General features: G+C 49.1%; 2 protein-coding genes across 5 annotated transcripts in view; one reads left to right on the top strand and one right to left on the bottom strand.

The window, feature by feature from the left end:
• Positions 1–19,351, bottom strand: part of LOC123759355 (nuclear distribution C, dynein complex regulator) — a 157,929-nt gene that overhangs the window by 72,729 nt on the left and 65,849 nt on the right. The gene's annotated exons all lie outside the window — the stretch shown is intronic.
• Positions 1–19,351, top strand: part of LOC123759356 (uncharacterized) — a 119,962-nt gene that overhangs the window by 48,779 nt on the left and 51,832 nt on the right. For both annotated transcript variants that reach the window (XM_069335124.1, XM_045744299.2), the window contains exon 2: positions 11,332–11,777. In XM_069335124.1, coding sequence (XP_069191225.1) covers positions 11,736–11,777 — 42 coding nt within the window. In that variant the 5' untranslated portion in view covers positions 11,332–11,735. The remainder of the gene's footprint in view (positions 1–11,331; positions 11,778–19,351) is intronic.

Below are 19,351 nucleotides of genomic sequence, written 5' to 3'. Positions count from 1 at the left end.
CACACACAACCTGTCCTCGTGTGGGGATGACTGGCGATTACAGGAGTCGCAGGTGACCTTGTGGGGGAACCTGTGGGTGTTTGGGGGTGTTGGGGGACGTGGGGGGTGGTGGAGGAGCTGGGGGGTGGTGGAGGAGCTGTGGGGTGGTGGTTGAGAGAGAGTTGAGCAGAGTTGGAAGGATGACAACGTGATAGATGAAGGAGTGAATGCGGGAATATGTGAAGGTGTGAATGAGAGAGCAGGTGGTGACGGGTGAAGGTCTTGACCAGAGAGCGCAACAGCTACTGTGAGGCAGCAAGCAACCCGGCCACCCAGGTGTGTGGGTGGGGGGGCTACGTGAATGGTCGCCCCCCCTCCCTGCTTCTTCTCCCCCCCCCTTTACTAACTAACCTAACGTAGTTAACAGGTGGAATGCATTAGGCAGTGATGTGGTGGAGGCTGACTCCATTCACAGTTTCAAATGTAGATATGATAAGAGTTTGAGAAGCTCAGGAATGTGTACACCAGTAGATTGACGGTTGAGAGGCGGGGACCAAAGAGCCAGAGCTCAACCCCCGCAAGCACAACTAGGTAAGTACACTCTTATAATATATCTATACTCGCAACACTTGACTAACACTAGGTGCAATGTGCCAAGAGCTTAGGGGACGGGGCAATTTCTCTGCCCCTTTGTACCCCCAAGATTAAGGTGATCGATGCACACACGATGCAGCTAAAGCGTGAATTCAGGTCTTTCCCTCAGTCAAGTTTGGTGTCCGTGAGTCGCTGACCATCAGCTAGAGGCGGGATATCGTACTAAGGTCGACGTACGATATCACATTATGTTTTAAGGCCAAGATAAAAACTTGCCGAGCTTGAAGACGGCTCACGAGTGATGCCGCCATCTTGGACGAAGCAACGGGGAACTGGGCGAGGTGAATCACTAATTAGGTCGTGGCTTACCTGATCATGGAACCATAATGCTGTAATCCCGGTCACTTGACCAATAGTGACGTCATAGGAACTTTGGCCAAGAACCAATCAGGGGAAAGACTATGAAGCTGCTACCCACTGGTTGGTCAACCCGGTCCCCTCAGACCAAGAGCATTCCATCCAGCGGTCGACCCCAAACGCGTATACATCAATGTTGAATGACCACCACCCACACCGCTCCATCGTATGTATATACGGATAGTACGGTATCCGTATATAGTATACGGATAGATGGATAGTACGGTACGATGGATAGTACCGTACGATCCCTCTCCGTCGTAGAGGGAGACGGATGGAAATTACAGGCACAAATGGACCACACGGATGACAAAGTTCTTTGTCAGGGGTTGCAAGTGGAATAGGTTACACCAGTGATTTTCCACCTTTGTCAACTCCGGGACACTGAACAAGGTGCTCAAATTGTTAAGACCATAATTTAAGGAGAAACTTTATATATATATATATATATATATATATATATATATATATATATATATATATATATATATATATATATATATATATACACACACACAAGAACGGGTATTGTGCTTAAAAGTTTAATGGCTAAAATTCTACTCGGTATCATATTTTTTAATAGTGTTGATCATGGATTTTAAAAAAAGAATTGTTTTTTCTTATTATTCTGGTTATTGTTGACCTTCCCTCAACTTCCAACGCTACACACCTGTTGACTTGACCCCCGCTCGCGGCACACACCTGTTGACCCCCCCTCGCGGCACACACCTGTTGAACCTCCCCCCCTCGCGGCACACACCTGTTGACCCCCCCCCCTCGCGGCACACACCTGTTGACCCCCCCCCCCCTCGCGGCACACACCTGTTGACCCCCCCCCCCCTCGCGGCACACACCTGTTGACCCCCCTCCCCTCGCGGCACACACCTGTTGACCCGCCTCGCGGCACACACCTGTTGACCCCCCTCCCCTCGCGGCACACACCTGTTGACCCCCCCTCGCGGCACACACCTGTTGACCCCCCCCTCGCGGCACACACCTGTTGACCCCCCCCTCGCGGCACACACCTGTTGACCCCCCCTCGCGGCACACACCTGTTGACCCCCCCCCCCCCTCGCGGCACACACCTGTTGACCCCCCCCCCCTCGCGGCACACACCTGTTGACCCCCCTCCCCTCGCGGCACACACCTGTTGACCCCCCTCTCGCGGCACACACGTGTTGACCCCCCCCCCTCGCGGCACACACCTGTTGACCCCCCTCTCGCGGCACACACCTGTTGACCCCCCTCGCGGCACACACCTGTTGACCCCCCCCCCTCGCGGCACACACCTGTTGTCCCCCCCCTCGCGGCACACACCTGTGGACACACCCCCCCTCCCCTCCTCCCGGCTGGAAAACGGTGACTTAGAAGCGGTTGAAAGCTACCTCAACACACAACTTGAAACGTAGGTACCGCGGGAACTCAATCATTGGCCGTAAACAAACAAGTCTGGCAAGATAGGGTTGGGTGTCAGTGTCCGGCCCCCGTCCACCTTCCCCGTCCTGCTGATGAGGATGATAAAGATTAAGCCACCCAAGAGGTAGCACGGGCATGAATAGCCCGTAAGTGGTGGCCGTCCTGCTCTGGGCACAATGTGTATATATCCCGTGGCCAGGTGGTGGTGGTAGTCACCATTTGGTCACCACTTGGTCCGGGAGACATCTCCCGTCACGCAGGGTGCAGTTGCGCCTCCACAGATCTCCAGTATCATCTTTTGATACTGGTAATGGCTCGAAAGGGCCACCACTTACGGGCTATTCATGCCCGTGCCACCTCTTGGGTGGCTTAATCTTCATCAATCAATCAATCTGGTGGTAGTGGTGGTGGTGTGTGGCCCCGAGTGCAGTAACCTGGCCCGGGTGACTGGATCAAGGTCGTTCACTCCATTGTCAACGTATTATGAAATCTGCCGCGTGCGTGAGTGTGTCTTACGAGGCTTTTCCTTTCCGTTTTAGAGATGAATACCGGAATTTCTTTCAACTGATGCCTCCTGTCAGTCTACAGGTTCCTTAGCCTAATTTCTTTCAACTGATGCCTCCTGTCAGTCTACAGGTTCATAGCCTAATTTCTTTCAACTGATGCCTCCTGGCAGTCTACAGGTTCCATAGCCTATTGGGCTCGCTATCATATCAACATTTCAAATCGTGGTGGAGGCAGACTCCATACACATCACTACTCCCTAATGCATTCCATTTATTATTAAATGAAAAAAATAATTTCTAATGTCTCCGTGGCTCATTTCAAAGGGAAAGCAAACTTATTAGAACTCTTGTTAGAACAAACTCTTGTTAGAACTCTTGTTAGCAAGCTTGTCAGCCTGCTAACAAGAGTCTGAAGTAGTTCGTTCCTGTGCCTCACCCGATTTACAGAAAACAAAATAAAAACACACCTGGAGACACAAGGAGGAGGGGGAGGGGGTGGGGTGGGGGTGTGGGGTGCTTCAGACGTGAGGGTCACCGCCCCCACCCCCCACCCCCCACCCCACTACACACAATGCCACCAAAATTGTGCCATATGCCTCACACCTCAATATTTCAACAGCTCTTCCCCCTCCCCCCCCCCCCTCCTCACACACACTACATGCTCGCTCTCATTGTCCAAAAAAAATGTGAAACAATTGCCAGATTGGACACACAAAGAAAGAAAACGACAATACGAAACTGAAAGTTTTGCTATTTGTTCTGGCCAATATCAGGATATCAACGTGTGAAATGTTTCAGTCATTTCGCAAAGTGAGTTAGGATATGTCTGCGTTCTTTTGTTGACGCTAATGACATGATGCTTACGTAGACAGTTCATATATTACACAGACACGTCCAAACGTAATAGTGCTGTATATTTACGTGAGGATTACTTCAGTGAGTCACAGCCCCGCTCCCGTGCCGGGTAAGTCCACTACGGGCTCACCATAGCCCGTGCTACTTGCAACTTGTTCCGAGTAGCTGAATCTATAACAGCAAAAACATACTTCAGTGACCTCGTAGTCGCTCTCCTACATGTAAGCCAGGTTACTCCAGGCCAGGTGATGACTCGCGTCCCCCCCTCCCCCCCCCCCCCTGTAACGAATCCATACCTGGCCCGTACCTGGATGGGAACTTAAAGCTTGGTCTTGGTCTTAAAGATCGATTGATTGATAAAGATTAAGCCACCCAAGAGGTGGCACGGGCATGAATAGCCCGTAAGGGTCTTAAAGCCATTTTAAGGAGATAAATAGTTAAGGGGAGAGCGAGATGTAGGCGACGAAGCGAGAGACCAACTCAGCCAAATGACTGATTAAGATTAAGCCAACCAGGAGGTGGCACGGGCCTGAATAGCCCGTAACCTGAACCAGGCGGACACCTTGACTATGCCACCGTAGGTCAGAGTGAGGTGGGGTCACCAGGCCAGGGTGGCGCACCAGTTAGGTGGGCTGCACTCTGCATCTTAGTGAAAGTGTGCACGTACCTATGAACCTGTCTCGCCGGCAACTTTCACTCCCACACCCAACACTACTTTCTCGCTCGCTGGCCAAGTCTCCTCCTCCCATTAAGGAAGGCGCGGCCCACACATTATACTATATGACAATGAACAAATCCACAAGGGCCGTGACGAGGATTCGAACCTGCGTCTGGGAGCATCCCAGACACTGCCTTAATCGACTGAGCTACGACACGGCCGTCACGGCCCTTGTGGATTTGTTCATTTGATGCATCACGTTAGTGTGATCTCTGTGTGTGACTATATGACAATGTTCCTCCCTCGGTAGATACTGTCATTTGCTCATTGATTATGCCTCCAAAGTATAGACAATGGTTACTATTCCCTTCAAACTTTGCTTTGCCCGCTGCCTTAAGACACTTTAGGGAAGGGTGAAGGCTGGCGACTCCTTATCTAGAGCTGTGACACCCTTACAGCCTACACACTTGAAGCAGGCGACGCCACACACTTCTCAACGCTTCAATCCACGAGGGATCACTTGAAATTGAGTGTGTGTTCGGATATGGCAATTAGAACGTTCATAATAACCTTCCTCTGACCAGCTCACTAATTTGCTACATAAACTTTGTATTACCTCTGCAAACATTATGTTCTCAGCAATAGACACTAAAACAGGCAAACAATTACAAACACCATACTATTAAGAATTCTGGCGCTGGAAAGTGGAGGGAGGCTGTGACACCGTGGCCAGGCGTGTGTACATATACACCTTCACCCACTGTACACACACACACACACACACACACACACACACACACACCTGCCTTACGTTTGACAACTGCAGTCATGTGTGTGAGGCTGGTGGACGTTGACGGGGGCGACAGGTGTAAACATGGGTCGGGTCAAGCCTGGCCTCGGGTCGGGTCAAGCCTGGCCTCGGGTCGGGTCAAGCCTGGCCTCGGGTCGGGTCAAGCCTGGCCTCGGGTCGGGTCAAGCCTGGCCTCGGGCCGAGCTTGGGGAGTAGAACAACTCCCGGAACCCCATCCTGCAGGTATACTCATCCTGTGAGCGCTGCACAGAAAGGATTACAGAGAGCACAAAAGGTCTTGATAAAGACCTGAACGGAAGCGATTACATACATCCTGCACATCTTATAATGTTAGCTGGTTACGCAGTTTTTTTCCATTTCAATATCTATACATTTACAATTAATCATTATACATTAATGGTAATTTGTTTCGCTAATACATAATGATTGATACAGGGGTATGACAGGCTCACAAAAAGTTGGCCTTTATTAGTCTTGACACTACACCGCTTGTTCCTTAATCTCTCATGACAGTTGTCTACGAGAAGACAAAATATACATACAAGGATTTCAGGCATTTTATCCTTCGTAATAAGATGGTTTGCCATTTCATGCAGCGTGGAGATTGATCTCTAAATGGCTCAATTTTATTACAATTTAAGATGTAATGTTGTAGTGTAAGTCCCCCCTGTGTAGGGAGCCGGTCGGCCGAGCGGACAGCACGCTGGACTTGCGATCCTGTGGTCCCGGGTTCGATCCCCGGCGAGAAACAATGGGCAGAGTTTCTTTCATCTTATGCCCCTGTTACCTAGCAGTAAAATAGGTACCTGGGTGTTAGTCAGCTGTCACGGGCTGCTTCCTGGGGATGGAGGCCTGGTTGAGGACCGGGGGAGGGGGGGAGGGGGGGGGGCGGGGAATCGTGGACCTTGAGAGTAATCGTATATCCCCAATTGCACTTACGGCACCTCGTGGAGCGTCTTAAGTCGATTTCGACTTCTTAAGAGTTGTTCTACTCCCCAAGCCCGGCCAAGCCCAAGGCTTGTGTTAGTGGTCAGACTGTGGCTGGCAGCGGCCTGTGTATCCATCACAGCTCGAGTGATCCGCTACTTCCTGCTCGAACCTGTCCGACAGCCTCTTGAAAACCTGTACTTGCGCTCCGGCAATATGTGTTATATTTGTTGGGGGAAGGTTAGAGAGCAGTGGACCCCTGGTGTTCAGACATTCTCTAACTGTGCCTATACTCTACCTCTACTCCTCACTGGCTCTATTCTTCACTTCCATCTCTTTCACGCGAGTAATTTGACTGAGCAGATTTTGAACCTCCTATCGACTTCGACCATTCTCAAGTCGACACAATCGACTTGAGAATGGTCTAGGACGCACCGAAACGTCGTCGTCCCTTCACCTTCTAGTGTGTGGTCTGGTCAACATACTTTAGCCACGTTATTGTGACTCATCACCTGCATTTGAACCTCCTTTTTAAGTGAACAGACAGGTTCCAGTACACACAGAAATCACAATAGCGTGTTGCATCAATGAACGAATCCACAAGGGCCGTGACGAGGATTCGAACCTGCGTCCGAGATCATCCCAGACGCTGCTCAGTCAGTCGATTAAGGCAGCGTCTGGGATGATCTCGGACGTAGGTTCGAATCCTTGTCACGGTCCTTGTGGATTTGTTTTTTGACATTTTCCAGTACAGGAGAACTGCACATTTACACACACCGAATATATCAAGAGAAACGCCAGTACCTCACCCAATACTTGGGAAAACTTTAATGTCAAATCACTACAGGAAGTAGACTAAGAATTCAAATGGCAGAGGATGAGGTGTAAGTGGTAGAGAGGCAGGAGCCCCGGAGGGGACAGTACGGACACGAACGCCTTCTAGTCACTACAGGAAGTGCGTCGTCCCATAGTCTGAGTAACTATAAGGTGTGAAGGATAGATGGAATTGTTTATGTAATGATCTAAGATGAAGTCTGATAGACCTTTTGTGCCCTCTGTAATGCTTTTTGCGCTACCGCTCACAGGATGAGTATGGGGTGCACAATAAACTAGCCGCCGCTGGCGGCAACAATCAAATCAACCGTGTTGACCAGACCACACACTAGAAAATGAAGGGACGACGACGTTTCGGTCCGTCCTGGACCATTCTCAAGTCAACTGTCTTCGTCCCTTCATTTTCTAGTGTGTGGTCTGGTCAACATACTTCAGCCACGTTATTGTGACTCATCGCCTGCAAATCAACCAAGGTGTGATGGTCAGTCGCCCAACACCACCCCACCACGCCTTGCCTGTTTTAAGTTTTGACCCGAGGGGCGAGTTTATTGGGCAACGCCACTCATCCTGTGAGTGGACACACCGCCATAGCAGCATGTACAACACTCCCCAATAGGAAGAAACCCCGCTGGGTTGTTCGTCCTGTGAAAAACACCGAACCTGTCCCCAGAGGCCCACATCAAAAGGATATCATCAGCGGCATATATGCTAGATTGGCCAACATAAGAACTTCCTTAAGAAACTTGTGTAAGGAATCGTTCAGTAGCTTTTATACTACTTATGTCAGACCAATCCTGGAGTATGTAGCTCCAGCCTGGATTCCATTCCTAGTTAAACACAAGACAAAGTTGGAGAAGATTCAGACGATTGCCACCAGACTAGTCCCAGAACTTACATATGAGTTAACGGGAACTAAACCTCACGTCCCTGGAAGACAGAAGAGTTAGGGAAGATATGATCACCACCTTCAAAATTCTTAAGAGGAATTGACAGGGTGTACTAACTATTTAGCTCGGGTGGAACACGAACAAGGGGGCACGGATGGAAACTCGGTACCCAAATGAGCCATAGGGACATTAAGAAGAATTTTTTTCAGTGTCAGAGTAGTTAGTAAATGGAATGCATTAGGCAGTGATGTGGTGGAGGCTGACTCCATACACAGTTTCAAATGTAGATATGATAGAACCCAGTAGGCTCAGGAACCTGTACACCAGTTGATTGACAGACGAGAGGCGGGACCAAAGAGCTCAACCCCTACAAGCACAACTAGGCGAGCACAACCACCACCGCCGCTCACAGAACGACACCGTCACTGGTTCACATAATCACATTATTGCACAACACGTCAAGGGCAAGCTTGTGGCCTCTATATAGAGACAGCAGCAATTTAACAGTTAAGAAGGCCGTAAATAAGCGACAGACCTCTGACCTCAATCCACAAGACGTCACCACCACCACCAAAATAACCAACATTCCGCTACCAGCAACATATGTTCGCCTCACAGTCGCCACCTTCAAACTTTACCTCAAATGTCTATGACACAAATTCCAAACACATATGCTTGAAGCACAGCATGTTTCTATTTGCCTCACTCTGCTTACCAGAGAAATCAGAGGCCAGTAACAAGTTACTCTAGCAACAACAGGTGTATGAGGGGGACACTAGCGGGGGTGTGGTTGGGTGACGGGGGAAGGGGGGCTAATATCCCCCGTCCCCCCCAAACAAAAATATTGTCGGCCCAGCGCGCCCACCAGCCACTTTACACTCCTAGCAACACCAGGCGGGTTGGCCCGACCCTGACCTTTCCCTGGTTCCTCAGCATCACGTCCGTCCGGCCCGCCGCCTCGTGCATGAGAGGAGGGGGTGACGAGAGGGGGACGAGGTAGGAGGAGGGAGGTTAGGGTAACATACATTATACGAGCTGGAGACCCTGGCAGGAGGTTCTATAGTAGTGAGGTGCATGCAATGTGTTGGGTGGTGGAGGGCCAGCCCTCTGGTGTGGTCACGCTTAGGTGTCCCTGTCACACCTCCACACACTCAATATCTACATCACCACAAGCGCCTCTGTACCACCTGTCACTTCAGTACCGTCCAGCACCACCTGTCGCTGAGAAGTTTCTTTAGAGACGGTCAATACAACGCTCCACATACGGTTCTCAAATGACTTAAAATTTTCATTTATCAACACGAGAAAAACCAGGTTGCGGTGGGAGGTTCATGACCCCCAGATGTTGACTTGAAGAGCTGTTTGTTTCCTTCATTTTCCTTTCCTTCACACTACTTAAACAACATTTTATAGAGGGGATGAGGGGGGGGGGGGAATGTGTCTCTGTGCTGCACGTGTCAAACCCCTGGAACCCCTCAGTCATAACCAGGGACACGAGGCGACAGCAGCGCCGCCCCTCACTCAAGGCCAAGTCTTGCAACTTAATTTACCGGACGTATGCTTCATTAATCTGACACACACACCGACACCGACACACACACACACGCTGACACACAAATAGGTGAGTACACTGACACGCGCGCGCGCTCATGGTGGCGTTTCTTCATTACATGTGAACTTGAAGCACCGTGTATATGGCACCGTGTTGGTGTACTGTTCAAGGCCAATGGTACTGGCAAGTGCGTGGTTGCTTATAGTGTCAACCAAGTCAGCCACCCGCCGGCAAGTCATCCACCCGCCGGCAAGTCAGCCACCCAAGTTTTAGGCTGAGATCCCAGGCCGCGCTCTCCATTCCCCCTTGCGATAAAAATCGATTGAATGGAGATCGATAAAAATACAGATTGAAGTGTGTTCAGTAAGAACGCAGGTTGTTGACCAGCAGGAAGCACCACCACGCCCCCACACACACCTGCTACACCTGTTATAATTATCTCTTCCACCTCCCTGCTCCCACACTTGGCCTTGACCAAAGAGCCAAAGCTCAACCCCCCGCAAGCACAACTAGGTGAGTATTCGTGGCCACCTCCAGAATTCATCATGGATTTACGCAACCTCTTACGAAATCTGTACATCTCTTTCCTTAATCGTGGTGACTTTGTATATGTATTACAGGTTTAAGAGCTCCGGAGAATGAAGAGGTTGTTTATAACAAGACTAACCTTGGGTTGTTTCCAAGCTGGTAACCTCTTAAATAACTGTAAACACGCCCGCAATAATTGTGGAAAGATGTACAGCTTTCGCAAGTGGATGCATAAACGCTTCATAGACCGCGACGAGGGCCGAGAGTGTGACCCCCCGAGTGCCGTGGGTGTGGTCCCACCCTCACATGTCATACTGGTAGAGGGCTCTCCCACATCTCCTTGGGACCCGTCTCCAGTCTCCACCTCACACTTCAATACTCGGAGGTCCACCTTCTTGGTGGACATCAGAGGTCCACCTTCTGCATGAGGTGAACCTCTGGTGCTGACGCCGGGTTCTCCAGTTGTCCTCCTGGCGTCTACCTCTTAAAGAGTTACCGACCAGTACCTTTGAGCTCGGTAGTCAGAAGTCAAACAATACAAGACCGTGGTGAGATCGACTGGGCGCCAATCCTCAACTGTACACCTGTTCACCCAGCAGTGAATGGGTACCTGGTTGTTAAACGATTCGGCGGGTCGTGTTCCAGGAAAAAATAAGGACCTGCCCGAAACGGTAATGCATGCTAGTAGTTTTACAAGAATGTAAGAACTCTTGTATATATAAATAAATAAAATATCCATGGAATTTTTGGATGGAAACAGCAGCCGAGCTGCAGAATCTGTGGCGAGTGACGGACACAACCTTGACCACTACCTGAGAGAATGTGAACATCCAAAAGACATTAAAAATATCTGTAGAATAATAAACCCCACATTGTTTGAGTTAGGAAAATACTATCTACCCAATATAGATACTGTTCTTAAAAGATTCCTCCATTTTGCACCCTCAAGATAACTTAAGATTTTAAGGGTTGACAAATGTTAATCTTCTTGTTTGAGGAGCTGTTCACTTGAGACAGTTAAGCAAGTCCCAGCTATGTCTGGGTACAAGTGACAGGATGAACAACCCAGCGGGTTTTCTTCCTATTGGGGAGTGTTGTACATGCTGCTATGGCGGTGTGTAAAACTGAGCTTAAACAAAATGCACATGCACTTATTATTTAAAATTGTTAGTAAATCAATATCTTATCCAATTTCAATGTATATTTTACAACTTCTAAACGTATTAATTCCTGTAGATGTAGAAATAAATCGAAGAGTCGATATGAAATTGCACATATATACATGTGCAATTTGCACATGTATATATACATGCCCCTGCACATGTATACAATAAGAGTATGGAAGTTAACTATTTACATTTCGGCAGATTGAGTGAGAGCAGCAGCAGCAGAAGTTACAGGCAGCCAGACCCTGGGACACCAGCAGCCTCCACCACCACGCCGACCAGCAGACACACCCAGCGCCACCACTAGAGCATCCTGCAAGCGGCAGAGAGCAGAGGAGACTTACTGCTGCGGGAAGCTGCCTCCAGCACCTCCACCATGAGGGCGAGCGCCTCCCACAGACAGGACAGCGGCCTGGGCAGCTGCCACACCCCCTAGTCCCTCGCCATACGTCGCCCTCCCGCAGCAGCAAGTGCAGCAGCAGGAGCCACAGTCTGAGTGGCCATCCTGAGTGTGTACTTGCCCGAGTCCATCCTTTCAGAAGACAACTTTGGAGTGTGGTGTTGAGAGCACGGCTCCTCCAGTGTTGCAGACCCCCTCAGTAACCATGGTAGACAACCCGATGTACGCCCACAACGATCACCTCAACGTAAGTACAAAACCTCTCCTCTATTGAGTAAATCCACCAGGGCCGTGATCAGGGTTCGAACTTACGTCCAGGATGATGGTAGACGCGCCTTCCTCTATTCATTCCTCCAACATCATCCTCAACAAACACACCCTCAATTCATGTTGTATAAAATAAATCAACTTATTATATACTAAGCTGGATTGAGTAATACTTATTTAGAAAAACTTCAGCCTTCAAGATAATTTATCTTTCCTGATTTTTAATAAGTACAGAGAGGGAGACTGTACCTGTTATCTAAGCTCGATTACCTGAACTTCGACGTCGTGTGAGGTTCAGGTAGACAGGGGTCTATAGAACCACACAGAACACCACAAAAACGCGTATAAATTTGCGTGAACTCCACTAAAAACAGTTTTGTTCATTTACAAGTGTACAAACTATACTCTCACTTTAAATACAATAGTGCACTTTTATTGTTGTGAGGAGAGGCTGTCAACCAAGACACCGTACTCTAGACCAGTTGGTTAAGCATCCTGTCCTCGTTATAGCATTTGGACGTATACTTTACACAAGGTCAAAAAACAGGAAAATGGCAGCGGCTCGCGAAATTGACATACTGTCCCGTTTTCTGTTCGTGGGTCCTCCGGGAGGATACGATAAGACACTTTGGTACAACCGTTTATTGACGTTGGGAACGCTGGTGAGAACGAGATGGGCTCACACACCTGGTGCTCACACAGCTGGCCCACAAGCCTGGCGCCTCGTAATTATAAGCTTTATTCCCAACGAACCGCACCTATAATAAGCGAGAAAGCCAGTCTCTCTCGCCACACGCGACGCCTGTTGGACCAAGTTATCAAGTCGAGTCTGGCCCCGGGCCGGGCTTGGGGACTAGAAGAACTCCCAAAGTCCTCTCTATCCAGATTGATGAAGATTAAGCCACCCAAAAGGTGGCACGGGCATGAATAGCCCGTAAGTGGTGGCCCTTTTGAGCCATTACCAGTATCAAGAGCTGATACTGGAGATCTGTGGAGGTGCGACTGCACCCTGCGTGACGGGAGATGTCTCCCGTAAAAGAAATCTCTCTCTATTCAAGTATGCTCAACTATTAGAATCAAACTATATCCCAACCATCAATATCTTTCACGTGTTACCCAGAAACCAATCCATGGACCAACTGAGGAGATTGATTGATTGATGAAGATTAAGCCACCCAAGAGGTGGCACGGGCATGAATAACCCCGTAAGACCCAGACGTTTAGCCCTTGACACAAGCTTATACCAAAACAGCAGCTTGTGTTGGTTCTCTCTCCTCACCACCCAGCTGTAGCACCATCACTCACCTGCATGTTGATCAACCATGCTGTTGCAAATCCTGACTCCTCTAACCCCACACATCACCGCTAACCAACAAATTGCTTCCTTTATACTTCAATAAAAAGTTTTTTTTTACACATCAGCACTAAATGTTTTCCCGGTCGAAATTCAAGACATTTTCCCAATAACATGCCACAGATAACGGGGTATTGTCGTCAAGCAGGAACTGTTCTACTCCACCCCCCCCCCCCCCCCCACCCGGTCGGCCGAGCGGACAGCACGCTGGACTTGTGATCCTGTGGTCCCGGGTTCGATCCCCGGCGAGAAACAATGGGCAGAGTTTCTTTCACCCTATGCCCCTGTTACCTAGCACTAAAATAAGTACCTGGGTGCTAGTCAGCTGTCACGGGCTGCTTCCCCCCTTCCTCCCACCACTCAGGAATAGTGACCAGGACCACTGGTCTGCCTCTCCAGCACACACGGAGACTAACTGTCTTGTAGTACAGGGGCTCTTGGTCCCTGTACGTGTTCCCACCACCACCCTGAGCATGATGACGTTACGTTATCATGCTCATCAACACGTTACCCGGTCCTCGACCAGGCCTCCACCCCTAGGAAGCAACCCGTGACGGCTGACTAGCACCCAGGTACCTATTTTACTGCTAGGTAACAGGGGCATAGAGTGAAAAACTCTGCCCATTGTTTCTCACCGGCGCCTGGGATCGAACCCCGGACCACAGGATCACAAGTCCAGCATGCTGTCCGCTCGGCCGACCGGCTCCCCAAACGTGGGGGGGGGAGGGGGGATTATCAAGGGAAAGTGCCAAGCCATTACGACTATTTAGCACTTGGAAGAGGGTCAAGATAAGGATTTGGGAAGGGACGGAGGGAAGGAATGGTACCCAACCACTTGGACGGTCGGGGATTGAACGCCGACCTGCATGAAGCGAGACCGTCGCTCTACCGTCCAGCCCAAGTGGTTGGCTGTGGGGGGAGGGGAGGCAACTGGCTATATTTTAACCCATATTGGTTTATAACGATTGTTCCACGCTGGTAACAATAATAATACTCAAACTATTTCGTAAAATAATGGAACAATGTAAGTAGCATCGTCACTCCCTGATACATGTTTAACACATCCAACTCGAGTTTTAATTGGTTTTCGTAAGAAAACTTGTCAGCCCCAAGTTTCTGGCGATTGTCTTCATTTAAGAATAGAGAGAGTAAGGTGAAGCAATCCTTGACGTCACTCCTTGACATTACTCCTTGACGTTACTCCTTGACGTCACTCCTTGACGTCACTCCTTGACGTCACCGCCCTCCCAAAACCCTCGGATACAATTAACGTTGAAACATCAAGACAAAGAAATTGACGTTTTTCGTTGTGATCTTGACTTTCTTGGGTTATCTTGAGATGATTTCGGGGATTTTTAGTGTCCCCGCGGCCCGGTCCTCGACCAGGCCTCCACCCCCAGGAAGCAGCCCGTGACAGCTGACTAACACCCAGGTACCTATTTACTGCTAGGTAACAGGGGCATAGGGTGAAAGAAACTCTGCCCGTTGTTTCTCGCCGGCGCCTGGGATCGAACCCAGGACCACAGGATCACAAGACCAGTGTGCTGTCCGCTCGGACAGATTGCAGGTGTGGCCTTCCACATGTGCTTCTTGGGGTTATGACTGCAGGTGTGCTCGTTTCAAGACTTCAGAAACACAAGTAAACTTTACCCACTGCCAATCCCTAGGTTTCAAAACATCAACACACAATGTCTTCAAACATTAACACTCACGGTATAAAAACACTTACAATTACTGTTTAAAGAACATTACCAATGTTTATCCAACTACCGAAAAACGCACATATAAATGTTACTTTCTGCCTAAGGAGTAGAAGGAAGTAGAAGGAAGTAGAAGTAGAGTAGAAGGAATCCGGGGAAGAGAGGTACCCTTCCCCACACCTGCCAAGACTGCCACCCCACACCTGCCAAGACTGCCACCCCACACCTGCACACTCCACTCACACCTTCCCTACACCCGCCAAGACTGCCACCCCACACCTGCCAAGACTGCCACCCCAAACATGCACACTCCACCTCTCATATATCCTATACTGGCTATACAAATTGTCCCAGTTGTCAATTAACAATTAACTTTACAATACCAGCTTAGAGTAGACAGTTGACACCAGTTGCCCCGGAAATCCATCCATTGTCCACTTCCAGACAAAACGCCGCATATAACTGGGATCCGAACCTTGCCACACAGTCACTATGTCTCTCCAATAACCGGCAAGCAATGCCTCAACTCCAACGTTCCATAACGTCATTTTTAAACGTGGTTTATGAGTTTTGCATTGAGGCATAAAGCAAGTTGGTTTATAATACAACCCGTCCTCCTAATAGAACGTCGCATTTTGACGTATATTCTACCCAAGACCAAAAAAATGTCGTACTAGAACAAGCAAGCGGTTCGCGGAATTGACATACCGTTTTCTGTTTTAGGTCCTCTCTTAGGTTAGTAGAGGACACTTAAATATGACTTTATTGGCAGTGTTTTAAGTAACAGCTTGACCCCCTAGTTCATTTTAGCTTGGTTCTTAATGATTTCACGCACTCAGTATTCGTCTTGCAGAGTAGCAGAAGGGGAAGGGGAGGCGTTCCCCCTAGCCCCAACTCCTGAAAATTACTAGATAACTGTATCTTAGATACAGATCTTATGTAGATATCTTAGTCTATGCTATTCTTGCCAATGATGATTTACTGCTTGCTTGCTTGTCTTCTTGTTTAAGGGGAGCTTCTCATTTACCATTTGACGAAACTGAATTTGCCATTTTTTGTCCAATTTTAGTTATAAGTCAAAACAGTTTTCCAAGCTCCACTGAAACTTGTATCTGCCCGTCGCAGAGATGTATATGGTTAGGAATGAGTTCTCAATACACCCACACTGATCTTACTGGCTTAAACCCCCTTATCTTCTTATCTTGCTATCTTAACTAGTGTTATCTTCTCTTGCTGGTTGTCTTCCATCTATGTGACAGTTCCCGTCAATAATTCCTTCCTATACACTCCAAATCACCTGGGCTCTGGGAGATTCGAACCTTGGACCCGACCTTCCTATATATATTGGCACTAGTATCTTGTTCAGAGCTTCAACAGTACCCACGGTGGTATTTTGTCAGGGGTCATAACCTTCGTTCCGTCTCTCAGGGAACCTACTAATTCCTGCCTCACTATTAAATACTATATTTTCCACATCAATGCCGAGTCAACATCCTTAATGTGAACGGGAGCTTCCGCGTCGCTACACACACACACACACACACACACACACACACACACACAAGCCAGCAAGGGCAAGCAATGGGCGGGTATTATGGGATCATGGGGCTTACAGACGTGACTCAGGCCTCTGCTGGTCTAATTCTCATGACTCTGCTCATTACCAAATGAAGTGAGAGCAAAGAGAGCAGCCTAGCAGAGGTGGGTGGACACACAAGATGGTGGTGGGTGGGAACGGGAAAGCTTTAAGACGCAATGTGGACAAGTTGATTCTGGGAAGGAGGAAGGCCTCCTGGTGGGGACAAAATGGGTCGTCTGAAGGTGGTGGTGCCGGTGTGGCTGTGTTATTCTGACAATGGGCTGGAAGGAAACGTGCTAATGGGGAATATAAAGGGGTGGTGATGGGGTAAGGGGCATCTTGGTGGTCGAGTTAGGGGACGGGGAGGTATTCGTGATGGTGGGGAAGGAGGAGCTGGTTGTGGAGATAGGGACGGGTGGCGGGGAACCCTGATGCCCTGATCAATGCCAAGATGACCGTGCTAGACGTCTCAAATCTGCGCCTAACGGGAAGGGGAAACAATGACGAGGAACTGCGGGGTGTTGGGTGACGGGTGAGGTTCACCGGGTAACGGTACTCGTTAAAAAGGTGTCTTGTGTAGCAGAGAACAGGCGAGGTGAGCCGCTGCCACCACTGCGGCAAATACTGACACATCATTGCACGTTGAGTGGGTGCAGGAGCGTAGGACCACGACGACCTTGACACACATGTGAAGCACTCTGCGCGTGCTTGCGTACGCCTGACCATATTGGAGTGCACTCACAGGAGTGTTCGCGGGGGGGGGGGGGGGAACGAATCCCCCCACACTAGAGTCCCTCGTAATTCATTAGTCCACCAGTCAGATGCTTCTCAAATCCTTTGGTGTTGGTCGTGTTTACACTTAAATACAAGTATGGCATTAGCCTCTAGTACTGCCTCACCTAGTGCCCCCACTCTCGCCCAGGTGACACCCTTGGTGTCACGTGTTGTAATGCCATACCTTGGCCACAGAGTCGCCACTTGTGACACCCTGTGGGCGTCACGCCCCTCTGTATCTTCTTCACAAGTCCCACTTGTCCCCTTGTATGATTCCCAGCCCTTGTGTCTCATGTACGAGTCGCATCCTTATGTTCCTCCAGTAAGTCTGTCAACCCCTTGGGTCATAGATCGAGATTCTAATTTGTCAGTAGTGGTCATTTCGCAGACAGGCGAGAAGACACTGTTTGCCATAGACGTTATGGGCAATCAAGCATATCAGGGACTAGTCAGTTTGGAGGTCTCTGTACCTTTGCCATTTTCAAATGTGCTTCATATGTTGATATTGATATGGTGTAGGTTCCAAGCTGGCGTTTCGTACTCGTGTAAGCTGGAGGGTATGAAAACGCACGCACATGCACGCACACTACAAGACCTTCACCTTACCACGGCCCCACGTTACAAGAAGTCACCCAAAGTAGACACCACAAGCAGGCAAGGAAGCTAACCCCAGTTAGCAGGGAGTCATCAAGGTCTCCAGCAGCCCCAACACCCACATTCAGTCGAAATCAGCAATTAAACGGTCCGGTGGGAGCCAGCCTTGCCCCCCTCCCCCGTCATCCCTGGTAGACAATGGCAGGAGTAGGAAGCGAGGGGCCCCCACACACAACTTGAGGCACAAACTGTGTTATCATGCTACAAAGTGCAATTCACTTGGGACTCTGGCCTGCCCTCTATTTCCTCATTTTTGGCTCTTTTAGGCTTTCTGTAATTTCCTCGTTCAACAGCGCTTCTCTACAGAAGATAACAAAAAATTATAACCCAATAGAATTGGGTTTTTATAAATGTAATATATAAAAAAAATTCGTTTAAATTTAAATCGAAATAACTACCTAGTATGTTGGAATATATTAAAGTTAAAGTAAATGTATTTAAAGGTGTCCTAGGGTTTTAAACTGAGCACCAGCCGGCCTGGACGGACCAGCCAGCAGCTACAACACAGATTCATAAACGTGTTCACGTCAGCTGGAGTACACAGTGTGGTGACGGGGCTGGAACACCTAAGGTGTGCCCCTCGAGCTTGATGGGGTTCTGGGAGTTCTACTACCTCCCCAAGCCCGGCCCGAGGCCAAGCTTGACTTGTGAGAGTTTGGTCCACCAGGCTGTTGCTTGGAGCGGCCCGCAGGCCCACATACCCGCCACAGCCCGTTGATCCGACATTCCTTGAAGAAAACTATCCAGTTTTCTCTTGAAGATGTCTAGGTTTGTTCCGGCAATATTTCTTATGCTCGCTGGGAGGGTGCTGAACAACCGCGGACCTCTGATGTTTATACAGTGTTCTCTGTGCCTATGGCACCTCTGCTCTTCACTGGTTCTGTTCTGCATTTTCTTCAATGTCGTTTACTCCAGTATACTGTTACACATACAAGGACCAGAACAAGTTGGCAGGCTCTTTATGCATTATTCAGGTGGACTAGACGACACAGGCGCAGGTGTGGCCAACACACACACACACTACACACACACCAACTTTTATACACAACCCAGGTGATGGGAGATGGTGGTGGTGGTTCAGTAACAAGTGTAGGATGTGGTGACGGTGGTTCAGTTTCAAGAGGATGTAGTGGTGATTTAAGATGTGGAGGAGTTTAGCAGAGTGAAGTGCGTGTGTACGCCCGCCACGGTGTTGCCCATGACAACGGAGACATGGAGGGGAGGGCGCCGCCGTGTAGCCATTAACTGATGAAGATTACACCACCCTCAGGTGGCGGCACGGGCATGAGTAACCCGTAAGACCGTGTAGCATCTCCCTCACCTTTAAGAGCGCGACAGAGGGCGTGGTGTCCTCGCTACCTCTATCATCTGCTAATTAAAATGCGACTGATTGATAAAAAAAAATTATTTGTCGCTGTATGCAATCAATGTTCATCTAATCTCGAGGTTAGCTTCACAAATCTTTGTTCGTGTTGAAACGGGATCGTAGTATA

The sequence above is a fragment of the Procambarus clarkii genome, chromosome 32 (genome assembly GCF_040958095.1).
Source record: "Procambarus clarkii isolate CNS0578487 chromosome 32, FALCON_Pclarkii_2.0, whole genome shotgun sequence".
Taxonomy (NCBI): Eukaryota; Metazoa; Arthropoda; class Malacostraca; order Decapoda; family Cambaridae; genus Procambarus; species Procambarus clarkii.
Note: the sequence above shows the minus strand (reverse complement) of the source record. Positions and strands in the feature narration are given on the sequence as shown.